The sequence below is a fragment of the Dendrobates tinctorius genome, unplaced genomic scaffold, assembly GCF_039654945.1.
Source record: "Dendrobates tinctorius isolate UK_male_01 unplaced genomic scaffold, ASM3965494v1 ptg000107l, whole genome shotgun sequence".
Lineage (NCBI taxonomy): Eukaryota > Metazoa > Chordata > Amphibia > Anura > Dendrobatidae > Dendrobates > Dendrobates tinctorius.
Genome location: NW_027361775.1, coordinates 22,563,132 through 22,589,851, shown reverse-complemented (window position 1 = coordinate 22,589,851; position 26,720 = coordinate 22,563,132). Strand labels below are relative to the sequence as shown.

Genomic DNA, 26,720 nt, shown 5'->3' with positions numbered 1-26,720 from the left:
TATTTTGCTCTAGACTTTTTTCTTTTTTTCCATGAAGATTAGACAGGGGCAACGGATCCTATTGAAAGGGTCCTATTTCCCCAAACCAACAACGGGCGAGCACTTGCGAGTGTCCCTCCACGTATCCTCTCCCGCGACGTGGGACACAATGCCGGACTTAGCCCTGACCACCCCTAGGTATTGAAACCATGGGCTGTACAGAGGCACAAGACTAGTCCGCGCGGCCCCCACTGCTCCACCAATGCTTAGACTGCGGTGCAGCAAGGCGGCGGACGGTCCCTCTCCTCACCCCCTGAAGGGGTAAGATAGAGCTAGGGTGCCTGCGCCATCCTATTTTGTCAAAGCCCCCTCACATACCTGAGCTGGGAAGCTGAAGAGGTTCGCCTGTGAGGAGAGGGCCTGGGAGTCCTCCTGTGACAAAGATCCAGGGCTGGAGCCCGTAGCTGTCAGATGCCACCGGCCATTCCTGGCTGAGCGTAGCTGCAGAAGCGCGGTGCGATGAAGCCCGCGCCAGTAAGTAGCGCCATTTTTTTGCAGCGCCATGAAGTCGCACCCCCGTTCCCCCCCACCCTGTCGCGGGCAGGGGAGAAAATCGAGGCCGCGGCTTTAGCCAGAGCTAGGCCGCAACCGGCTGGGCGGCGGTGAATAAATTTAGCCCCCGGCTTCGGAGCGCGGCTAGTCCGCAGACCCGGAAGTACCGCCCCTGGAGCGGTTTATATGCCGACGGTCCGCCCCGCAGCTGGTGGCGCGCAATTTCGGTGGTGGAGGCATCCAGGAACGTGGGTGGCATAAGACTGGGGTAAGTGCTGCCCGAGAGGCCACGCTACAGGGAAACGAGGTGCTACCTCCTCCCACCCATCCCCAGCAGCGGACAGATACAGCATGTCCGAAAAGGCAAAGACACACGTTTTTTTTACGCTGCATGCCTCTCTTGTCAGGCTGCGTTTCCGCGGGCGCAGAGCAAGCAGTTATGCGAAGCCAAGGAGTCCGAACACGACCAGGAGCCCTCCCCTGCGACTGCGACCAATGTGCCAAGCCCCCCGGAGTGGGCCCTATTACTGTCTCAGTCCATGGCGTCGCTTACGAGGGCAATCGAGTCCCTTCAGGCCACAGATAGGGGCAGGGACAGTGGCTCGCCGGCCTTTGAGGGTACCTCCACCTCACTAGAGCCTTAGGCCTGCAGGGGCCGCTCTCACTCCAGGCAGACCCGGGGGAAGAGAATCCACGCGGTGTCGCCCAGTCCATCCGGTGCTTTGGCATCCGGAAGTTCTGCTTCTCGCTCCCCGTCACCAGTGGTTGATAGCGAGCAGACCTCAGATTTCAACTCAGATGAGCCCCTTGACCTGGATGCGCCAGGGTCACTTGAGACAGTGGACAGTCTCAAAGAAGCCGTCAATCAGACCTTGGGGATTGAGGATGATTCCACCGCGGCTTCAGGCCATAAGGTGGCGTTTAAGCGCGTAAAGCGGCCGCACAGAACTTTTTCCTCTCACCCTGAGCTTGAGGACATAGTGCAGCGACACAGGGAACGACCAGACAGGCGTTTCTCGAGTCAAAAGGCACTCGAAGTAAGGTACCCATTTGCCCCGGACATCCATAAGAAATGGACGGAATCTCCGACTGTGGATCCGCCGGTGTCGCGTCTAGCCACTAAAACCCTGTTATCCATTCCTAGTGTTAAGGATCCCACTGATCGCCTCATAGAGTGCTTAGCTTGCTCAGTATATGAGGCGTCAGGATCAGCGCTCTCTCCCTCGTTCGCAGCAACTTGGGTAGCCAAAGCCATGATCTCATGGTCAGAATCATTAAACAAAGTCGCGCAGGAGCGAGAGCTACCTGCCGAGATATCGGAGATCGCGAGTCAGATGGAGATGACCGGAGACTATGTAATCAATGCGTCTTTGGATGCGGCCAATGGCTCGGCACTTGCTGCCTCTAACGCAATTTCTATCAGAAGAGCTCTATGGTTAAGGACATGCCGGGCCGATTCTGCTTCCAAGAAGTGCTTGACTTCCCTGCCTTATCAGTGCGGCCGTCTATTTGGGGAGAAGTTGGATAAACTTATCTCTGACTCCACAGGAGGAAAGAGCGGTTTTCTCCCTCAGCAAAAGGTCAAACCGCCTTTTCGCCACCCTTTTCAGGCACGTTTTCGGACCTTTTGCAACCCCGGGTGGACCACAGCGGCCAATTCTGCCGATTCAGGCCGCCCTAACCAGGATAGGGAGCAGCAGGTCTCATATAGAACCAACCCATTCGGGAGAAGGCGAACTCAGCAGCCCAGATCGAGGGGATCCAGATCCCAAAGATTGTCAGCTAAATGACTCGAGGCGTTTGCCAGACGACACCAGCAAGGTGGGCGGCCGTCTACTCTGGTTTCGCCACGTCTGGTTCAGTGTCGCATGCGACGCGTGGGTAAAGGAGTTGGTGGCCTCGGGTTACAAAATAGAATTTGTCAGATGCCCTCCAAGACGGTTTTTTCTTTCTCGTCTTCCCAGGGTGGATACCCAGGCAAGGGCTCTATTAGGGGCCATCGAATCGCTCCAGCATAACGGAGACATTGTTTCCATGCCAGAACACGAAAGAGCTCAGGGCTTCTATTCCAAATCTGTTTGTGGTTCACAAAAAGGACGGGTCTGTCAGACCTGTTTTGGACCTGAAGCTTCTGAACAAATTCATCAGAATCAGACATTTCCGGATGGAGTCTCTCCGTTCAGTCATATCGGCCATGGAGCAGGGAGAATACTTGGCCTCGATCGACATCCAGGATGCATATCTGCATATTCCCATTTTTCCTCCTCATCAGAGGTTTCTACGCTTCACCATCAACGGTCGACATTTTCAATTCGTAGCGCTACCCTTCGGGCTAGCCACGGCTCCCAGAGTGTTCACAAAGGTTATGGCAGTTGTCATGGCCATACTGCATTCTCGAGGCATAGTCATCTTGCCTTATTTGGACGACCTCTTGGTCAAGGGCCTTTCAAATACGGGCATGCGAGGAAAATGTCAACATCACGCTGGATACTCTTGCCTGCTTAGGGTGGTTGGTCAGTGCGAAGAAGTCATCTCTTGTGCCAGCTCAGAGGATTTCCTTCTTACGAATGATCTTCGACACTTGCCGAGGGTTGGTAATTCTCCCTCAGGAAAAGGCGCTAGCTCTTCGGCAGGGAGTCCAGACACTTTGCCAACAGTCCCTCATTCCATCCGGTTCAGGATGAGGATTCTAGGAAAAATGTTGGCGGCAATGGAAGCGATACCGTTCGCCCAGTTCCATCTTTGCCTCCTACAGCATGCCCTCTTGTCAGCTTGGGACAAGAATCCTTTCACGCTCGATCAGCGGTGCCGGCTGTCCTCTCAAGTCAGGCAGTCACTCGAATGTTGGATAACAACCAGTTCCTCTCTGACCCAGGGGAAACCCTTTCCCCAGACCATTGGTTGGTGATGACAACCGACGCCAGTCTCCTCGGCTGGGGAGCAGTGTTTCGCCACCACACGACCCAGGGGCGTGGTCCCCGCAGGAGGCCCACCTCTCGATCAACTTATTGGAGATACGGGCAATTTGGCTGGCTCTGCAACAGTTTCATCACTTTCTAGCAGGCCGCCCTGTCCGAATTCAATCGAACAATGCCACGGCGGTGGCTTACATAAGTTATTAAGGGGGCACCCGTAGCAGAGCAACCAAGCGCAAGGTGGGGCACGTTCTTCAGTGGGCAGAAGCAAACCACTCTGTGATCTCGGCAGTCCATACCCCAGGCGTGGAAAGTTGGGCGGCAGACTTTCTCAGCCGGCAGGGTCTTGCGTCCGGAGAGTGGCCTCTACATCCCAAAGTCTTCCAACAGATTTGTCAACTGTGGGGAACTCTAGATGTGGACCTGATGGCTTCCAGAGTGAATGCCAAGGTGCCCACATACGTCACTCGGGCCAGGGACCCGCAGGCAATCGCTGTGGACGCGTTGGTTCTGCCATGGAACCAGTTTCGCCTCCCATATCCATTTCCCCCGCTGCCACTATTTTCGAGAGACATCAAAAAGATCAAGACAGAAGGGGTTTCGGAGATTCTGCTGGCCCGTCGAGCGTGGTATGCAGATCTAATGCTGCCCAGATCTACTTTCTCAAGGGCCGATTTGCCACCCGAACTCAGCGGCCCTGTGTTTGACGGCATGGCCATTGAATCTTGGATTCAAACCCAGGCAGGGTTTGGGAGCAAGGTGGTCGCTACAATGGTTAGCGCCCGGAAGCCGGCCTCAGCACGAATTTACCACCACACCTGGAAGGTGTTCTTCGCTTGGTGTCGAGGCCGCGGTGTTTCGCCGCTGAGATTCTTGATCCCCAACATCTTGGCCTTTCTCCAGTTGGGCCTAGACTCGGGCCTGGCCCCAAGTTCCCTCAGGAGACAAATATCGGCTTTATCCGTCCTGTTCCAGTGCAGAATTGCTACCAGTTTGCAGGTAAAGACTTTCATCCAGGGAGTCTCCCACTTGGTACCTCCCTATAAGGCGCCTGTGGATGCCTGGGACCTTAACCTGGTCCTAAGTGTTCTGCAGGAAGCTCCATTTGAACCGCTTCAGGATATTTGAGGTACCTTTCCTGGAAAGTGGCGTTCCTAGTGGCCATCACTTCTATCAGGTGGGTTTCAGAGCTGGCAGCACTATCCTGCCGAGCTCCGTTCCTCACTTTCCATAAGGATAAGGTGGTGCTCAGACCAGCCCCTCCTTTTCTACCGAAAGTCGTGTCCTCATTTCATATTAATGAGGACGTTGTCTTGCCCTCATTTTGTCCAACACCGGTGCACAGTGTGGAAAAGGCTCTTCACACGTTAGACCTGGTAAGAGCCCTTGGGAGGTACGTGTCGCGGACGGCTCCCTTTCGTCAGACGGACACGCTGTTCGTGCTCCCCGAAGGGCGCAGGAAGGGACTCGCTGCCTCAAAATCAACCATAGCCAGATGGATTCGTTTGACTATTCAGGAGTCCTACCGCATTAGAGGCACGCCGATACCAGCAGGGATCAGAGCGCACTCTACTCGGGCAGTGGGCGCCTCTTGGGTGCTTCGGCATAAGGCTTCGGCGGAACAGGTTTGCAAGGCAGCAACCTGGTCCAGCTTGCACACATTTGCCAAACATTATAATATCCATACTCAGGCCTCGCCGGATGCGAGCCTGGGTAGAAGGGTTCTCCAAGCAGCGGTGGCGCACCTTTAAACAAGAGGTGCATGCATCTTGGATCGGTGAGTCAATCTCCCACCCAGGGACTGCTTTTTGGACGTCCCACAGTATCTGTGTCCCCCAATGAGGCAAAGGAGAAACATGGATTTTTGTGATAACTCACCGTAAAATCCTTTTCTCCGAGACGCTCATTGGGGACACAGCACCCACCCTATTAGCCAAGAAGTTGGCTCTTGTTTTGTTTAATTTAAATACGCATTTATTTATGTGATATAAGGGTGGTCTTTTTCTGGACATGATGTACTTGTATTAAGGCTGATTTTGTTGTCCTCCTACTGCTTTGGCACCAAACTGATTTCCGCCCGCAATAGGGGTGAGGGTGTATACGGCGTAGGAGGAGCTATCCTCTTTTTTTCACTTAGTGTCAGCCTCCTAGCGGCAGAAGCATACACCCACAGTATCTGTGTCCCCCAATGACAAAAATCCATTTTTTGTTGTTGTTGTTGTTGTTTTCAAAGGGATATCTAGAAAATCCATTTTACAAGTTCCCTATTAGGGAAAGGGTTCCCTCATTCAGGACATTCATGAGTTAGCTTGAGCCAGGAGGTGCTCCAAAGAGCACCCAATACGGATAGCCCATAGATTTCATTGTGGGCAATGTATCGCTTCCTTTCTTATGTGGTGGCACTGGATTTGGTTCCAGGCTTCCATAGAGATTACAGCTGGAGGTTCTAGTGGTTTGACATTCTGTGGTGGGATTTTTAGGTGACCCTTCTAACAAAATTGATTTTGCAATAACAATACTTACATAACCATTGAGTTTGGCATGCGTCGACCCCAACATGAGTCACTCCATTTGATCATTAAGTTTTCACAGGCTGCAGCCATGGTAGTTTACTGATACTTTTCTATATGGAAAAGTGGAAAGATTTTTTTTTATTCTTACTTAAACTGTGTTGTGCATTAGCTGCATTGATGAATACGGCCTGATGGATATAGTCACACTGTCTCCAGTTTGGTGTGGCCATAAGACTTCTTTGTCTGCTTTAAATGAGATGTCCACAATAAGAAAAAGGAACCAAACCACCTTGTGTCTGACACCGCAGTTCATTGCAGTCAAGGGTAACCTACAATACGAGACGGCTCATGGGCAGACGTGCCACTGTTTGTGAGGGGAAAATAAGCAGATCCTTTTTGTCCAATTCTGAATATATATATATATATTTTTTTTAACACTGTTACCTTTTTTAAAATCTTAAAAGGGGTTCTCCAACATTAAATTGATAGCATATTTCTAGGAGATATTTAATGTGAGATTTGTGGATCCCAACAAGCATGAGAATGGAGTGGCCACAGCAAACATGAATACCAAGCTATGGAAGTAGCTAGTAGTAGGACTAGAAAGGATACCAAAAGGACTGTGTCCCAACTGTTCTAGTGGAGGTCCTAGTGGTTACACCCCCACTGATCACATATTTACAGCATGTCCTAGGAATATGCCATTAATGTTGTGTTATGAAACTACTTAAAGAGAACTTGTCATCAGGATCAGACATGTTCACTGGTTGTTCTTTAATTATCTTTTGAAGTTTGTGTGCAAAAAGTTATTCCTGCATGGGAACAGGACAGTGGGTGAGACACTGGATAGGGTCTTCGGCTGTTCTCCAGCCACAAGATACACGGACACCAGAGACCACAGTCCCGCCATAATGCACGGACAGCTTATTGCACACAAACGTCTATAGATAATTCAAGCACAACCAGGCTACGGAGTCTTCCAGTGAATGTGCTTATTAAACCAGTAGGACAGCTCCTTTATGCACATACATTTAGTTTAACATGACCGATCCCGATGACAGATTCTCTTTAAACCTTGTATTTTCTTAGTTCCCAACTAGACTGATCCCAGTCAAGTATAGTATCTGTCCCTAATAGTTGGTCTGGTCTGCACAACCTAGATGAGGAGAAATTGGTTAGAATTTGGACAAATTCCCTTTCTTCTCTTTTTATCTCCAGTTATATTGCGAAAGCTGCATGGACAAAACCTGTCATCAAATAATGTATTATAACTGTGCTTCCCCAAATTTAAACATTGCATTTCATTAGCACAAGAAAATTAATACATCGGTCACCAGATAATCGCAGATAAAGAAGAGATCTATGATAATGTAAAAAATAAATACATTTTTTATTTAAATAGTTTTTTTTTTTTTTTAAATACATAAACAGTAAAATCATATAAAAACCAAGAATACATCAAAAGTAGTACAGAACCGATGCGTTTGACATTATGGGAATAATTGTATACGGTAATTAGATATATATTACACGTAGGGATGGATAACGGGATGATGTGGGATATTATAGTGAATGTGGCTATGCGGAATGGGCGGGGCTCTACACTCAGCTTTATTTATATATTATATATATAGATAGAATCATTATAATTTGTTATAACTAACCGTAGTTAGTTACTATGCCCAGGCAGCGCCGTGCTCTTCAGCTAGTATACTTATACTTATGCAACCTATAATTAATATATCACATATGTTCCTATTTAGTAGACCACTCCACCTATACGCTTAGTCCTAAAATATCATATGATACTGTGAGAATCATGTGGGAATAGTGGATGAGGGCAGGTATATCTTGCCCAGATACCTTTCCTATGTGGCCTAATCTGGTCAGTATCGCACCTGGTTACTAATGAATAATGGGAGGCGGATATAAAAGGATGCCAGGTGGTTGTGTGAGTGTCTCAGCCTGGGAACACAGAGAGCCTGTCTGTGTGAGAGACACCCGTGAGTGAAAGCAGTGCCCACTGCAACTGTGGTTTGGCTGGACGGGAGAAGCCCGCCAGTTGGTAGTTAGGTTGTACCTTGTTTAGTTAGTGCCGGACAGGCAAGGATTTGTTTTATGTTTTATTTCCTTTATGCATTGCTTTCACCGTTAATAAACCTGACCCAGTGTCAGTTATACCCGAATCCCAGCTCTGCGCCTGAGTTTCATGCTGAACGCACGTGACCTTTGACCCCAGCAAAGGCGATCCCGGAGTGTTTTATCACATTGTGGTGGAGAACGCGGGCATCACGTTGCAAGCATGAGCATGAAGGACGTGGTGAAAGCGCTGGTACAGTCCACCGCCGTCCAGCAAGAAGCTAATCGGGTGATGATGGCCCAGCTGAAGGAGTTGGTGGACATGACAGCTACCGATCGTTCGCTTCTCCAGCAGGTGGCGCAGCGCCTGGCAAGCCTGCATGAGGTTAACCTGGAAGCCGAGTGGAGAGTGATTCACGTGAGTCGGTACTGGCAGAAGATGACCGAAGATGACGTCGAGGCATACCTGACAACGTTTGAATGGACGGCGGTGCGAGAAAAATGGCCGAAGGCACGATGGGCCGGCCTGATCGCCCCGTTTCTTTCCGGTGAGGCCCAAAAGGCCTATTATGACTTAGAGCCTGAAGCTGCGCAGGACTTTGACAAACTGAAAGACGAGATCTTGGCCCGGCTGGGAGTGACGACCGCTGTCCGTGCACAGAGAGTGCAGCAATGGACTTATCAGCCGGATAAACCACCGCGGTCACAGATGTTCGACCTGATCCACGTGACGAAGAAGTGGCTACAACCCGAGGTGTTGACAGCGCCAGAGATAATCCAGAGAGTCGTCATGGACAAGTACCTGAGAGCTCTACCACCAGCCCTGAGGAAGTGGGTAAGCCATGGAAATCCTACGACGGCAGATCAACTGGTGGATCTGGTTGAACTTTACTCCTTGGCGAAAGGACTCCGAGACGACGTCACGCTACCCCACCTCGTTCTTCATCGTCTCCATGTGGAACCGGTAAGACTGTTCCAGGGAGTAGGGGAGATGGAAAAATCCCTAAGACAGTGGGGGAGGAAAACGGGACTGCCCGCACTGCGAGGCCGAGAGTAACGAACTATCGTCTAAGCAAGGGGCCCGTTAGGTGTTTCCGCTACCAAGAGATGGGACACATTGTTGCGAACTGTCCGCTCACTACTGAACCCATGCAGTGCGATGTCACAGACTCTAAAAACCGCATGTCTATGGTTGCACGGGTAGGGAGTGTGAATGCTGGTCAAAAGGAGGTGGAAAAACACTTGAGTGATTTAACTGTTGATGGAAAAAATGTGTTGGCATTGTTAGACTCGGGAAGTGTGGTGACTCTGGTGAAGGCCAGTCTGGTGTCAGCCCCGACTGGACCATCAGACAAATTTTCTGTAACGTGTGTGCATGGAGACACCTGTTCGTACCTCACCACTTTCATATGCATTACTACTTCCTATGGGTCTGTGCAACATAAAGTGGGACTCGTCCCGGCGTTATTGCATGATGTTATCCTGGGCCGGGATTTTCCCCACTTCTGGCAATTGTGGGAGAATCAGTTGATACCCCAGGGTAATAGTGTACATGATTCTTCTCCCAGGGCGCGTGTGGGTCCCGAACCCCTGGAAGAGGTCTCCCCGGAAGACTCGGGGGAAGAGTCTGCTGGAAATGACCTGCAGTTCCCTTTTTCAGTCATGGCGGGTGATACGGAGGACACCGGGGAAGAGGAGGAGGCCGACAGCCGTCCACCACCCCGTTTGCCGGATTTAGAAGTTCAGAAAGATGACTTCCAAAGCGAGCAAATAAAAGATCCTACCCTTTCTCAGGCTAGGACAAATGTAAAAGTGATAAATGGGGTACCCGTAGAACCTGGCTCTAGGCTGGCATATCCTTACATGGTTCTGGAGAATGATTTACTCTATCAGATAGAGAAAAAGGGGGAAGACACGATGCAACTATTAGTCGTGCCAAAACCCTATCGGCGGCAGGTGCTGGACCTGGCCCACGGACATGTGATGGGAGGTCACCTAGGAGTCCAGAAAGCCACCGAAAGGATATTACACTGTTTTGTTTGGCCAGGCATGCATCACGATATTCGTGTATATTGTGAGTCTTGTCCTGACTGCCAAGTCTCTGCACCTAAGCCCCGGTTCTGTAGCCCTTTGGTACCCCTACCTATTATTGAAGTCCCGTTTGAGAGGATTGAGATGGATTTAGTTGGGCCCCTTCCACGGTCTGCACGTGGACACCAACATATCCTGGTCATCTTGGATTATGCCACTCGTTACCCGGAGGCTATCCCTTTGCGTAACACGGCCACCAAGACGATTGCCAAGGAACTGGTGCATGTGTTTAGTCGGGTCGATATACCAAAACAGATACTCACCGACCAGGGGACCCCCTTTATGTCCAGGGTAATGAAGGAGCTCTGCCGATTGTTACAAATCGAACCGTTACGCACATCCGTGTATCACCCTCAAACAGACGGGTTGGTCGAACGGTTCAATAAAACTCTGAAGCAGATGCTGAGAAAGGTGATAGACAAGGATGGGAAGAACTGGGACTATTTGCTTCCGTATTTGCTTTTTGCCATCAGGGAAGTACCCCAGTCTTCCACGGGATTCTCGCCTTTCGAGTTATTGTACGCCCGACGTCCTCGCGGACTGTTAGACGTTGCAAAAGAAACCTGGGAGGGTCAGGTCACTCCGTTTAAAACAGTGATAGATCACGTCACACAAATGCAGGGCTGTATTGCGGCGGTTATGCCTATCGTCAAAGAACACATGATGCAGGCTCAAGGAGCCCAAAAAAGAATCTATGATAGGGGCGCCAAGATCCGTACGTTTGCACCCGGAGATAGGGTGTTGATCCTGGTCCCCACGGTGGACAGTAAGTTCCTGGCAAAGTGGCAGGGCCCCTTTGAGATTAAGGAAAGAGTTGGTGAAGTAAACTACAAAGTATACCAGGCAGGTAAACTGAAACCTGAACAGATTTATCATGTAAATCTGATAAAACCCTGGAAAGATCGGTCTGCCTTGTCAGCGGAGCTGGCCCGTCCCGTCTGCTCGCATACCGTACCGGAGGTACGGGTTGCAGAGACTCTCTCGGAGCGGCAAAAGACTGAGGTCAGGCAGTTTCTACTTCACAACCAAAAGTTTTTCTCAGAAAAACCCAGGCAGACTACGCTAATGAAACATGACATCGTAACGGAACCTGGTGTCACAGTTCACATAAAACCCTACCGAATCCCGGAAGCGCGCCGTGAAGCCGTTTCCTGAGAAGTGAAGGCAATGTTAGAGTTAGGAGTCATTGCGGAATCGCACAGTGCTTGGTCCAGCCCGATTGTGCTAATTCCTAAACCGGACGGCATCATCCGGTTCTGCAATGACTTCAGGAAACTGAATGCGGTCTCAAAATTTGATGCCTACCCTATGCCCCGGGTCGACGAGCTAATAGATCGGTTAGGAAAAGCCCAGTATATTACGACCCTAGATCTAACAAAGGGGTATTGGCAGATCCCTCTGGCTGAGGCTGCCAGAGAAAAGACGGCATTTGCTAAGCCGGAAGGTTTATTTCAGTATGTGTATATGCCGTTTGGCCTGCACGGGGCACCGGCGACCTTCCAGAGACTGATGGATCGAGTCCTGAGGCCACATAGGTGGTACACTTCCGCCTATTTAGATGACATTGTCATTTACAGCTTGGACTGGGAGACTCATCTCCAGAAAGTACAAGCTGTGATTGACGACCTGTGGGAGGCAGGTCTAACCGCGAACCCCAAGAAATGTCACATCGGGCTATAAGAAGCCCGGTATTTGGGGTATGTAATTGGGAGGGGTATTGTTAAACCCCAGCTCGATAAGATTCAGGCGGTTCAGGACTGGCCGCAACCTGTCAACAAGAAGCAGGTGCAAGCCTTTCTGGGGATCGCCAGCTATTATCGCCGGTTCATACCCAATTTTGCAGCCATCGCTACCCCCCTGACGGATCTTACAAAAGGGAAAGACTCCGTCATGATTAAATGGAGTTTAGCGGCTGAAGAAGCCTTCCATAGCCTAAAACGAGCACTTTGCTCTCAACCAATACTGGTGACTCCGGACTTCTGCAGCGAGTTTGTGGTACAAACGGATGCCTCTGATACTGGTATCGGGGCCGTACTGTCACAAGTGGGGGACGGAGTGGAACACCCAGTCCTCTATCTCAGCAGGAAGCTGAACAAACATGAGCAAAAGTATGCAGTCGTAGAAAAAGAGTGCCTAGCCATTAAGTGGGCTCTAGAGGCCCTCAAATATTACCTGGTGGGCCGAAAGTTCAGGCTGATCACTGACCATGCCCCTCTCAAGTGGATGCACTTGAACAAGGAACGGAATAGCCGGGTGACCCGGTGGTTCCTTGCCCTGCAGGCCTACACTTTTACGGTGGAGCACCGCCCAGGGGTACAGATGGGGAATGCAGATGCTCTGTCCCGAGTGCACTGTTTGGCGGGTGTCATTGTTCGACCGGAGTGGTCTGAGCAGAGGGGGGGGATAAGTGAGAATCATGTGGGAATAGTGGATGAGGGCAGGTATATCTCGCCCAGATACCTTTCCTATGTGGCCTAGTCTGGTCAGTATCGCACCTGGTTACTAATGAATAATGGGAGGCGGATATAAAAGGATGCCAGGTGGTTGTGTGAGTGTCTCAGCCTGGGAACACAGAGAGCCTGTCTGTGTGAGAGACACCCGTGAGTGAAAGCAGTGCCCACTGCAACTGTTGTTTGGCTGGACGGGAGAAGCCCGCCAGTTGGTAGTTAGGTTGTACCTTGTTTAGTTAGTGCCGGACAGGCAAGGATTTGTTTTATGTTTTATTTCCTTTATGCATTGCTTTCACTGTTAATAAACCTGACCCGGTGTCAGTTATACCCGAATCCCAGCTCTGCGCCTGAGTTTCATGCTGAACGCACGTGACCTTTGACCCCAGCAAAGGCGATCCCGGAGTGTTTTATCACAATACATATTCATCATATAATACATATTGACCCAGTATTGTTTTCCTTGTATTAACAAAACATCTCGTAGTTCTGTGAATGGATATGTGTAGACTGAGTAATGTTAGGTGTGGAGCTGGTGCAGCGTGTTCTGGTCTGTGCGCGTTTCACCCCTCTCTGGCTTCTTCCTGGGGGTGTTTGTCTTTTGTTTATTGTCAGTCCTCTATTATGTTATAGATTGAACATTACTGGGTAATAAAATCTAATATTAAGTTGTTATGCTATGGGTTTGCTGAGATTTTGCCTGTAGTTGTTTGCTGGGTCTCGGCTGTTTATTCACTCCCATTGATAAAAGGTTTCATTTATGTTTTACTCTGCCATACAAACTTCATGTGACTGTTTCTATATACACATTATTTGTAATTTTTAAAAAATCTAAATAAATTACAGATTAAAAAAAAAATGTTGCCAAGCCACCTTGCTTAAAGCATGGCAACCTGGAGGAAATTAACTTTTTTGGAGAAAATGGGGGTGCGTCTTATAATCCGAATTGTAGCTGCGGTGGAGCATAACGTCAGCAGTGGAGTGGGAACCCAGGGTCACAGAGGCATGAGTAGGGCAATGCTGCAGGCCCCAGGCTGGTAGGAGGGTGTGGGGGATCCGCCTAAATTTTGTGAAAGCCCAGAGCCTCACACTCCGATGCAATAAACTCTGGGAAAGTGGCCGCCAGAGGCGGCACACGTGCAGATTAAGATCTCGGCTCCTAAGATCTTAATTGCACATGTGCTGCCTCCAGGGGCCATTTTCCTCAAAGTCCACCTCCTTTAAAAGTATGAAAGGCGTGGGGCTCTAGGCTTCACAAAATGTCGATGGAGCCACCACACTGCCGAACACTCCTACTCCTACATCTGGCGTGGGGTTCCCTCTCTTAACCCTTTACTGATCGGTAAGCCCTTCTTTCCCCTACTGTGTTACTTGCACTTGTCTGCACATTTTTTGCGATATGGATTTGTGTATATGGTGATCCCTTTATGGGAATTAGATCGATCTATATGGGAATTTTTTTGGCACCTTGTGAGGGGGACTCATTATATTCGGGACATCTCTGGAAACATGTGTTACTATAGCATGGATGTGTTTGTCTAGTTTGTATTGGTCTTTAATAAAATTTATAAGCAATTTTTACTACCGTGTGCTCCTGGTCCTCCTTTTTTTTCCAACTTGGGGCCCGCAGCAATTCCCCTCTCCTGCCGCCACCGAACACCCTGTCCTACCATCCAGGGGCCTACAGCATCTCCTGCCTCCGCAAGCTTTCTGCTGCAGTGGCCCTGCCACCTGTAACCTTGCTACATCGTCGCCGCCCCCCAAGTCAGCTACTGTAAAAGTAGAAAAAAGTAGATTATAACATACACCACCATTTATTAAAAAATGTTTTCCTATTTTCCTCCCCAAAATTTGGGGTGCGTTTTATAATCTGTAAAATTTCAGTATGCCCCATTTGTGGTCTGCATTTCTTATGGAGGCCTCTGTGTGTATATGGTATATAAGGAGGCTAATGGCCATGTAGTCGATGGGAGGTATGTGTCACAGAGATGGCTGCTCTCTGTGATGTAACCCGGAGTATCTTCTTTAGTGCACGTAAGCACTAAGAGGTTCGTTTGGTGCATTGGGTTGTGGGTAGCTATGAGAGATGGGCGGGTCTGGCTACCCACATACCTCACCTCTGGTTGTGGTTACAGCCTATATAATGGAGGCTGTTGTTTTGCACATGGTCTGTGTGTTGGGAGGGGCAAGGCCTCCTGTGAGTTTGGCTCCAGACTGAGCCTGAAAACTGGACACTAACCCAGCCTGTGTGCCCACCCGTCGCACCCAAATGACTAAAACCTCTACAGGTAGCAGACTACAAGGAGCCCTATGGATTCCAATCCGGCAATCACATTCTATAATGATAATCTTTCTTTATATAGCGCCAACATATTCCACAGCACTTTACAATTCAGAGGTTCATATACAACAGTCATAAGTAACATAGGTAAATATAATACATAATTAGAGCGAAAGTAATGACGACCCTGAGCTTACAATCTAGATGGGGGTGACAAAGTACAGGGAATGTACTTATCCATACATATTTCTCCTACTTTTTACTAACTTACATTTGTTAGGTTAGAAAAAAGCAGTGGACAGATGGATGGTGAAGACTGCAGTATCCAAATACACAGTTTGTTTGTAGTCTGTTGCCATGGAGACACATAGGTTTCATAGAAGCTGTAGACATAAAATGGTAGGCTACTTCGATTTAATACTGTTTACAAAGTGGCTTCACTTTTCATTGGAGAAGCATTAAAAAATAAAAATGATAGGAAATGTGAACCTTCTCTTTTTAACTGTCAGCTGGTCGTAAGTCTTTAACAAGTTTTTTGTTGTTTTTTTTTTACAATTTTTGTCTTCATTGAATGAGGTATATGGTGGTGAATTTAAATTCCTGTGTGTGATTATTCAGGATCTAGAGGCTGAGCTGAAACGTATGAAGAATATGAAGAAATCCTATGAGAAGAACAATAATGAACAGGTGAGAGCGATGCAATGGCTAATAATGCGTAAAACTGACACCTTGTCCAAGTATATCTTGATAAGTGCACAAAGAGGAATTCCTGTTTCTTCTATAGTGTAAGAGCATTCGAGAGTTTATGAATGAAGTAGACAACATGCGCAAAGAGATTAATGCAGCCACATCACAGAATGCAAAAGAACCTAACGTACAGAGTCAGCTGGAAGAGGTAAAATCCAGACAAAAGCTGGAGCAAAGGTGTAAGGTAATACAATATTGTAATCGTAGGACTCTAAACACATTCACTTAACATATGATGGCATAAAACCTTCCTTTAATCTTCCGGTTCAAGTATATCATGTCTTCCTATTAGGAACTGGAAAGCAGAGTTCAGAAGCTACAGCAAGTAAAGCTGGACACGGAGATCAGTTTACGAGCTGCTAATGAAGACTCTGAACAAGTAAGACCTTCTTGACTTAATTAAATGGTCACTGTTGTTTCTACAAACTTTTCATACATCAATACGACTAGCCACTATATGAAACTTTGTAATGTATATTCTTAAAGAATTCTGCTTCCGTCTACACGTATAAGCCACATTGTCCCCCTGCTTTCTACACTTCCGAACAAAAAAACAGTTAAAACCAGTCTTGGTCAAGAAAAGATTGACTACCTGAGCAGTGAGGCTACATCTCCTATTTACTTTATGGAGATGGGAGGAGAAGTGAAAGGACTTGGCACAGTGAGAGATAGGCAGACATGTAGATATAAGAAGACACATGCAGCTGGAGCTGCAGGTTCAAGTAACTATAGTAGCTCACTCTAGAGCTGGATTCACAGCCATAATGCACAGTACTACCTTATAATTTTTTTTCATGGTGCTGCATGCTACATTTTTTCATGTGCCAAAGAGGACGGAGAGAATTCCCTCTGTCTGTGTGGATATCGCCCACCCCAACGTGCTTTTGGCCGTTTTCTTCCAGGGGCGCTCGCTTGGGTGGGAGACAGGGCATTTTGGCTTCCCACTAAGGTAAAGGAAACGGTATATGCACCTTTTTTCCATTTGGTTTCATACATACTTAAATCTACAATATTGTTTCCGTGCACTGAGGCACTTTCTAGGATTTTTTCCAGCAATCATTGTTTACATTTGTCTAGTTCCCACCTTATGTATACCTAATTTTTGCACTAGGACACTTTTCTAAGGATTTATATATCCATATACGGTCAGCAAGGTATACTTAGGTAGTGTTGTGAATAAATATTTAATGAAATGGTTTTATTACCCAGTAAAATCTAGCAAGCCATGGGACCATTTAGATTTGGGCTTTTTTCTTAATTAACCATGAGTGGGTAGTGGAATTACGCCTGTTCTCATGACATCAGGTATCCCTTTATTATTGTTGTTGAATTATTGTATACATTTTTCTCCTTCGTCTCATTGAGGGACACAGGTACTGTGGGTGTATGCTACTGCCACCTGGAGGCTGACACTAAGTGAACAAAAAAAAAAGGTTAGCTCCTCCGCCGCCGCATACACCCTCGCCCCGATTGCGGGCGGAAACCAGTTTTTTGCTTAGTGTCCTTGGAGGCACACAGGTTTGGATGACTCCAGACTAGTTTTTTTTTTTTCTTCCGACTATGAAGATAAGATTGGGGCAACGGACCCTATTGAAAGGGTCCGATCTCCCCAAACCATCAACGGGCGAGCACGCGTTGAGTATCGCCTCCGCGTATCCTTTCCCGCATCGGGGCACATATTTGGGCCTTTTTCTCCAGACTTCTATTTTTTTTAGTTTGTTATTTTATGACAGACAGGGGCAACGGATCCTATTGAAAGGGCCCGATTTCCCCAAACCATCAACGGGCGTGCATGTGTGAGTATCCCTCCACGTAACCTCTCCCGCGACGTGGAACACAATGCCAGACTTAGCCCTAGTCCACCCCTAGGTATGGAAACCATGGGGCTGTACAGAGGCACAAGATTAGTCCGTGCTGCCCCCACTGCCCCACCAACGCTAGGACAGTGGTGCGGCAAGCGGCATCTGTGAGTGCGGCGTCTCGTTCTCCGTCATCTTTTTCCGAGGACGAGCAGGGTTCAGATGACGAGCCCCTGGACCTACATACACCAGGGTGTCGGGAAATGGTCGACAGTCTCATCAAAGCTGTCAATCAGACTTTAGGAATCGAAGATGATGTTTCCTTGGCTTCAGCCCATAAGGTGGCCTTTAAGCGTTGCGAAATGACCGCATAGGGTATTTTGGACTCACCCAGAGTTCGAGGACATAGTACAGCGTCATAGGGAACGACCGGACAAGTGTTTTTCGGGCGGCCGCCTGCTCCAGTTTTGCCACAGCTGGAGCATGGTAACACACGACTCATGGGTGGCGGAACTGGTGTCCTCAGGGTACAAGATAGTTTATCAGGTACCCCCCAAAACGTTTTTTTTCTGTCCTGACTCCCCAAAGTGGAACTCCGGGCAAAGGCGCTGCTAAGGGCCATCAATTCACTCCAGCGCAACGGGGTCATTGTTCTCGTACCGGAGCACGAGAAGGCTCAGGGGTTTTATTCCAATCTGTTCGCAGTCCCCAAAAAAGACGGGTCAGTCAGGCCAGTGGTGGATTTAAAGCTCCTGAACAAGTTTATCAGGATCAAACATTTTCGGATGGAATCTCTCCGTTCAGTAATATCGGCCATGGAACGGGGAGAATACTAGGCGTCGATCGACGTCCAGAATGCCTATCTGCATATCCCTATCTTTCCTCCACATCAGAGGTTCCTACGTTTTGCCATCGATGGTCGGCATTTCCAGTTTGTAGCACTGCCCTTTGGGCTCGCCACCGCCCCAGAGTGTTTACAAAGGTAATGGCAGTTGTCATGGCCGTCCTACACTCCCGGGGCATAGTCGTCTTGCCATACTTAGACGACCTCTTGGTGAAGGGCCCCTCATTTCGGGCATGCGAGGAGAACATCAGCATCACGCTGGACACCCTTTCTCGTTTAGGATGGTTGATCAATGAGAAAAAATCATCCCTTGTCCCAGCCCAGAGGATTTCTTTTTTAGGGATGATTTTCGATACCTCCCGAGGGTTGGTAATTCTCCCTCAGAACAAGGCTCTAGCGCTTAAGCAAGGGGTCAGAAAGCTTCTGCAGCCAGTCCATCACACCATTCGTTTTGGGATGAGAGTGCTAGGGAAATGGTGGCGGCAATGGAGGCGATTCCGTTTGCCCAACTTCATCTTCGTCCCCTGCAGCACGCCCTCTTGTCAGCCTGGGACAAGAGCCCTTTCACACTCGATTACCGGTGTCTGATGTCCTTCCACGTCAGGCAATCCCTACGGTGGTGGACACACAGTTCCTCCCTTCTGCAGGGAAAAACCTTTTCCCCCAGATCACTGGCTAGTGGTCACAACCGACCCGAGCCTCCTCGGCTGGGGAGCCGTTTTTTGCCGCCACACGACTCAGGGACGATGGTCGCAGCAGGAAGCTCACCTACCGATCAACTTGTTGGAGATACGAGCGGTCCGGTTAGCGCTGCAACAGTTCCAGCACTTGCTGGCAGGCCTCCCTGTTCGGATTCAGTTGGACAACGCCACAGCGTTGGCGTACATAAATCATCAGGGGGCACTCGCAGCAGGGCGACCATGCGCGAGGTGGAACACGTACTCCTCTGGGCTGAGAGAAACCACTCAGTAATTTCAGCAGTCCACATTCCAGGCGTGGAAAATTGGGCGGCGGACTTCCTCAGTCGGCAGGGTGTCGCATCCGGGGAATGGTCTCTGCACCCCGAGGTCTTCCAGCAGATTTGCCAATGGTGGGGAACACCGGATGTGGATCTGATGGCCTCCAGGGGGAACGCCAAAGTGCCCGTGTTTGTCAGTCGGTCTTGAGACCCGTGAGCGATCGCCGTGAATGCATTGGTTCTGCCATGGAACCAGTTTCGCCTTCCATACTTGTTTCTGCCGCTGCTCCTGAGGGTCATCAAGAAGATCAAAACAGAGGGGGTTCCAGCAATTCTGCTGGCCCCAAACTGGCCCCGGCGGGCATGGTACGCAGATCTGGTGCAGCTGCTCACGGATGTCCCATGGCGACTGCCAGAGCGCCCCGATCTACTGTCTCAAGGGCCGATTTGCCACCCGAACTGAGGGGCCCTGCGTTTGACGGCATGGCCGTTGAATCTTGGATTCTAACTCAAGCAGGTTTTGGGCGCAAGGTGGTCGCTACAATGGTTAGCGCCCGGAAGCCTACCTCGGCGAAGGTTTATCATCGCACTTGGAAGGTCTTCTTTGATTGGTGTCGAGGGTTTTCTCCATTGATTTTTTCAATCCCCAACATCTTGGCTTTTCTCCAGTCGGGTTTAGACTCAGGGTTGGCCCCGAGTTCGCTTAGGAGACAGATATCGGTCTTGTCCGTCCTTTTCCAGAGGAAGATCGCTACAAATTTGCAAGTGAAGACCTTCATCCAGGGGATCTCCCATTCGGTACCTCCCTATAGGGCTCCCCTGGACACCTAGGACCTTAACCTGGTTTTGAGGGTCCTGCAGGAGGCCCCTTTTGAGCCTCTGCAAGACATTTCTTTGTCATACCTGTCCAGGAAGGTGGTATTCTTGGTAGCCATAACTTCCATTAGGCGAGTCTCGGAGTTGGCGGCCCTGTCATGCCAAGCCCCATTTCTCACGGATAAGGTGGTTCTCAGGCCAGTTCCCCCTTTCTGCCAAAAGTGGTGTCCTCTTTTCATATTAACGAAGATATTGTCTTACAAAATTTTTTTGTCCGGCGCCAGTACATCGTGTGGAAAAAGCGCTCCACACACTAGACCTGGTGAGAGCACTCAGGAGGTCCGTGTCACGGACGGCACCCTTTCGCTAGACAGATACGCTGTTTGTCCTCCCCGAAGGGTGCAGGAAGGGACTTGCAGCCTCAAAAGCGACCATAGCCAGATGGATCCGTCTAATGATTCAGGAGGCCTACCGCAATGGAGGTACGCCAGTTCCAGCAGGGATCAGAGCGCACTCGACTCGGGCGGTGGGCGCCTCTTGGGCGCTTCGGCACCAGGCTTCAGCGGAACAGGTATGCAAGGCTGCAACCTGGTCCAGCCTGCACACATTTACTAAACATTACAATGTCCATACTCGGGCTTCTGCGGATGCGAGCCTGGGTAGAAAGATACTCCAAGCAGCGGTAACACACCTTTAAGCAGGAGGTGCATGTGGCTTGGATCGGTGAGTCAATCTCCCACCCAGGGACTGCTTTAGGACGTCCCACAGTACCTGTGTCCCCCAATGAGATGAAGGAGAAACATGGATTTTTGTGAGAACTCACCGTAAAATCCTTTTCTCCGAGACGCTCATTGGGGGACACAGCACCCACCCTGTTAGCAAAGTTGGCTCTTCTTTATTTAATCAATATGCATTTTTGTTCATGATAGGGTGGTCCTTTTTCAGATATATTATCTGCGTTTAAGGCTGATTTGTTTTTGTGTTCTCCTACTGCTTTTGCACTAAATTGGTTTCCGCCCGCAATCGGGGCGAGGGTGTATGCGGCGGAGGAGGAGCTAACCTTTTTTTTTTGTTCACTTAGTGTCAGCCTCCAGGTGGCAGTAGCATACACCCACAGTACCTGTGTTCCCCAATGTGCGTCTCGGAGAAAAGGATTTTACAGTGAGTTCTCACAAAAATCCATGTTTTGAAATTAATAAAAATCTTGATTATTTTATACATTCCTTTTCCTTCTGTTATTGTGGAGGGTTTGTTTGAAGTATTGTTTGCTTGACAAGGCTAGGGATTTTATGTGTGTAGTTTTGTTTTCGGTACAGTACAGTTTGTGGAAGTAAACTCTAAGCTATTTCCGTGACCAATTGTGGGTTTTTCTTACTTCAACAGAAGAGTACCGACAGGTGTGTGTGTGTGTGTGTATACATGCATGTACAGTCATAGCCGAAATTGTTGGAATCCTCGAAATTGTTCCAGAAAGTGAAGTATTACTCCCAGAAAATTATTGCAATTACACTTACTTTGTTATACACATGTTTATTTTCTTTGTGTGTATTGGAACAGCCCAAAAAAAGAGAAAAGGCAAATTGGACATAAATTCATACCAAACCCCAAAAATGACAGGACAGAATTGTTGGCACCTTTGCAAAATTTTGGGTAAGCAACTTTGTATAAAGCATGTTATGCTTGTTGAAACTCACCTGAGCAAGTAACAGGTGTGGGCAATATGGAACTCACACCTGAAACTAGATAAAAAGGGGGAGAATTTGATTCAATCTTCGCATTGTGTGTCTATGTGTGCCACACTAAACATGGAGAACTGAAAGAGGAGAAGAAAATGGTCTGAAGACTTAAGAACCAAAATTATTGAAAAACATCAACGATCTCTAGATTGTAAGTCCATCTCCAGAGACCTTGATGTTACTTTGTCCATGGTGCACAACATAATCAAGAAGTTTACATTCCATGGCACTGTAGCTAATCTCCCTGGACGGCAGAGAAAAATTGATGAAAGATTGCAACGCAGCATAGTTCGCATGGTGAATAAGCAGCTTGCAATAAAGTTCTGAAGAGATAAAAGCTGTCCTGCAAGCTCAGTGTGCATCAGATGTTTTGGGGTTGATTTGCTGCCTCTGTCACTGGATGCCTTGACTGTGTGAAAGGCATCAAGAAATCTGAATGTTACCAAAGGATTTTAGGTCGCGATATAGTGCCCAGTGTCAGGAAGTTGGGTTTGCGTCATTGGTCTTCCAGCAGTGCAATGACCCCAAACATACTTCAAGAAGCACCCAAGAATGTATGGAAACAAAGTGCTGGAGAGTTCTGAAGTGGCCAGCAATGAGTCCCAATGTAAATCCCATTGAACTTGTGAAGAGATCTTACAATTGATGTTGGGAGAAGACACCCTTCAAATATAAGAGACCTAGAGTGGTTAGCAAAAGAAGAGTGATCCATAATTCCAGTTGAGATGTGTAAGAAGCTTGTTAGGCTAAGTGCACACGTACCGAAACTCTCGCGGAAATTACCGCGAGAATTCCGGAATTCCAGTCCGCGGGAAAATCGCATTTTAAATTCCCGCGATTTTCCCGTGGAAAAACTAGCATTTTGCAAGCGTAATTAGCTTGCAAAATGCTAGCGTTCTCCAAGCGATCTGGAGCATCGCTTGGAGAACTGATTGACAGGTTGGTCACACTCGTCAAACATAGTGTTTGACGAGTGTGACCAACTTTTTACTACTGAGGCAGCCTATGCAGCATCAATAGTAAAAGATAGAATGTAAAAAAAAATACAAAATACTGTTATTCTTACCCTCCGACGTCCCGCGCAGCCGTTCCCAGTAGTCCTTTGCGAAAATGCCCGCGATGACGTCAGTTCTCGCGGGATCGCGACGTCTCGCGGTAATTCGCGATGACGTCGCGCGAATTACCGCGAGACTTCGCGATCCCGCGAGATCGGACGCCATTGCGGGCATTTTCGCAAAGGACTACTGGGAAGGGGAGCGTGGAGAGAGGGGGGAATGCTGCGCGGGACGTCGGAGGGTAAGAATAACAATATTTTTTTATTTTAAATTCTATTTTTTACAGGGATATGGTACCCAAAGCCCGGAGGACAGTCTCCTCTCCTCCGGGCCGTGGGTAGCATCCGCAATTGTTCTGCTTACTTTCCGCATGGTGTGCACAGCCACATGCGGGAAGTAAGCGGAACAATGCATTCCTATGGGTGCGGGATCGCCGCGATTCCGCAAAATAATGAGCATGCTGCGGTTTTTACCGCGAAGCGATTCCGCCGCGGTAAAAACCGCAGCATTAGCACAGCATTGCGGAATCCCATAGGAATGCATGGGATGCTTATTTTTCGCGGCAAAATCGCGCGGTTAAAACTGCCGCGGAAACGCGAAAAAAACGCCACGTGTGAACTCAGCCTTATAGTAAGCGATTGATTGCAGTTATTTATTCCAAAGGGTGTGCAAATAAATAGTTGTGGGTTTCAACAATTTTATCCAGCCTCTTTTGGAGGTTTTGGGTGAAATTATGTCCAATTTTCCTTTTTCGCTCTGTGTTTTGTGTTGAAATACACATAAAGGAAATAAATGTGTGTAAAAAGTGCAGTTGCAATAATTTTCTTGGAGAAATGTCTCATTTTCTGGAACAGTTTGAAGGCTGCCAAAATTTTCGGCCATGACTGTATGTGCTTGCTTGTCTTTTGATGTTGCCATTGCAGGCATGGCTTTTTGTTTTGCAGATGTTGGCAGCCAGTTTATCAATTCCTTTAATTTATTGTAAAAAAAAAATTTCGAATTGTACTAAAATTTGGCCCTGAAGTGATTTTTATGTATGCCATTTTTTGCACAAACTATACAACATTTTAGAAACACAAAAAAACTGAACTGGAGTAGACTTGAATGACATGCATGATGTAAAAGCATGTTCACACTGGCCATAAAACCAAAGGAAAAAACAATGTGTGTATATATCCTAATGAAAATAAGTAAAAAAGCAAGTGCATTAAATAACATAGGGTGCTTGGTAAACACTGTTTTGATCAAAAAAGTATAAAGCTGTCCCACCACGGCAAGGTGTACCCATTTGAGACAGTAACTACACTATCGGTAAAACCTACCTAGTGTGAATAGTGGTAGAGTCTGTGGGTCCCAAGTAGACACCCAGCTTAAGAGGGACTATGAATGAACTACACAGCTCAGTAGAAAGGAGGCCACACCCTATTTGTACTGAATAAAAAAATACTAAAGAAACACAAAAAAACTGAACTGGAGTAGACTTGAATGACATGCATGATGTAAAAGCATGTTCACACTTGCCATAAAAGCAAGCAAAACCAAAGGAAAAAACAATGTATGTATATACCCTATTGAAAATAAATAAGTAAAAATGCACTTTTTTGTATTTTTATATTCAGTACAAATAGGGTGTGGCCTCCTTTCTACTGAGCTGTGTAGTTCATTTATAGTCCCTCTTAAGCTGGGTGTCCGTTTGGGACCCAGAGACTCTGCTACTATTCACACCGTTTGTGTAGTTACTGTCTCAAATGGGTACACCTTGCCGTGGTGGGACAGCTTTATACTTTTTGATCAAAACAGTGTTTACCAAGTACCCTATGTTATTTAATGCACTTGCTTTTTTACTTATTTATTTTCATTAGGGTATATACACACATTGTTTTTTCCTTTGGTTTTGTATACAACATTTTAGCAGAATCTGTGATTTTATTTTGTTCTAACTATGTACCAAAAAGACAAGTTTATGTAATGTACACAAGTACTTTCATACATTGCAATATAAAGTATGAGAAAAGTAGTTTATATTATGCAGACAAACTGTGTCTCTTCAGTATTGCTAATATTTGGCATAGTTGCCAATAACTTGTGTTTGGCATTCTCAAATAGTTTTGAAAAGTCTCCCTAATGAACAGTTACAGACAGTAGTAAATGATTTTGCTTTCAGCAGAAAAAATGCTGAAAATTGTGAAAATCGCAGCAGAAGCCACATCACAAAGGACTCATGTGAGCACGCCTTTTTTTCACTCACAGATCACAGTTAGACTTCAGGAAGCCCACAGTTGGTTGCAGTCCAATTTTGATGAGCTGCAATTAGAAATTCTGAAGAACAGACAAAAAAGCATAAAGGAGGTGAGCTTAGTATTAAAACACAAAATACCCCAAACTTCTATGTAATGTACATCCATCTGTAACAGAGTAAATATGCATATAATGGTGTTTTCCCCATTCAGATTTATTGTTTGTACTGGCATTTTTGTGTATGATGTAGCAAACCCACTTGTAGCTTAAGTGTCTATTTTAGGCCAACAGTGTCTCATTACGTTAAGCCTTAGAACAGGGTTCCCCAACTCCAGTCCTCAAAGCCCACCAACAGGTTATGTTTTCATGATTTCCTTAGTATTGCCCAGGTGATAATTGCATCACCTGTACAATATAAAGGAAATCCTCAAAACATGACCTGTTGGTGGGCCTTGAGGTCTGGAGTTGGGGAACCCTGCCTTAGATAGCTGAAGAGTGCAGCAAGATCCTCGCCAAAATCTCATGTCTAATCACCCAAGAAGGGATCTCTATTGCCATTAGCCATTACGTCCAAGATTGAGCAAGGACTTCATAAATTATCAAAATTCTCTGGACTGTCCAGTAGATGTCAGGTGCTTATAATCATCTTTACTAGAATAGTGCTTTCTGTCTCTTATTTTTTAGGATTTAAACAATTTGAAAACGTCACCGTACTTTCCTGCCTCCGCTGTGGAACACTGGGAGACCAAACAGAAGCTTCAGTTGATTTCCAGAAATTTGCTGCTTGGAGATAAAACCACCTAAAATGATGACGTTACTCCTATGATTAGTGCTGTTCAGACATTTCACTAATTTCACTTATTATGTACAAAGTAATATTTTATTATGATAAAGAAGCTACTATTTTTCTATTCAAATATACATTTTTTTTTCTCTTCTTGCTGCTTTTTATTTTCAACGGTGTAGAAAACGAGGGATGAGTAAGCAACCGTTCTCAGAACCACAGACAGCATGACTCGCTTCCCCATTTTTTGTTAATGTTTTTTTCCACGTCACAATATTTAAATAAATTCTGAAATGTTGCACTTTTCACCTTGGTCATTTGAATCTAAAGGCCCCTATTTACATTGGATAAAAGATGGCCTCATGATTGGTCTCCAACTGTTGGGGAGAAGAGAATCGATTAATGAGAATTATAATGTCTTTTTTTTCAGAGGGGATAAGCTGCTGCCAGCGAAGTCTGACAGCAGCTTTGTCATCCTTGCCTGTTGAAAATACCTGAACACTCGGCTAAGCCAAGTGTTATCATGTGAGGGAAATCAAGAGAGATGGCTGTCTGCTGACTAGAGTTGAGCGACTTTGGTCGGATCGGGTTTCATGAAACAAAATTTGTTTCAGATGAAACTGGTCCGACTAGTGCAAAAAAAATTCATCCACTCAATGCCGACTTTTATTCCCCATTGACTTGCATTGGGGTCGGGTTTCGGACGAAACTCCGACTTTTTTTGCCCTAGTCGGATCAGTTTCATCTGAAACAAATTTTGTTTCATGAAACCCGATCCGATCAAAGTCGCTCAACTCTACTGCTGACAGCTATCTTTTCTGTATGGCCAGCTTTACAGTAGATTGATAGCGCATGTTTAGTAGAGATCACATTTCATTATCTATCT

General features: G+C 47.2%; 1 protein-coding gene across 3 annotated transcripts in view; it reads left to right on the top strand.

The window, feature by feature from the left end:
- CCDC150 (coiled-coil domain containing 150) overlaps positions 1-26,140 on the top strand; it is a 163,596-nt gene extending 137,456 nt beyond the window's left edge. For 2 of the 3 annotated variants that reach the window (XM_073589254.1, XM_073589253.1), the window contains 5 exons: positions 15,476-15,544; positions 15,642-15,788; positions 15,897-15,983; positions 25,063-25,161; positions 25,735-26,140. In XM_073589254.1, coding sequence (XP_073445355.1) covers positions 15,476-15,544; positions 15,642-15,788; positions 15,897-15,983; positions 25,063-25,161; positions 25,735-25,854 — 522 coding nt within the window. In that variant the 3' untranslated portion in view covers positions 25,855-26,140. Of the gene's footprint in view, positions 1-15,475; positions 15,545-15,641; positions 15,789-15,896; positions 15,984-21,102; positions 21,183-25,062; positions 25,162-25,734 lie in introns of all 3 variants that reach the window. The other variant, XM_073589255.1, reaches the window with a different exon arrangement.
- The last annotated feature ends 580 nt before the right edge of the window (positions 26,141-26,720 follow it).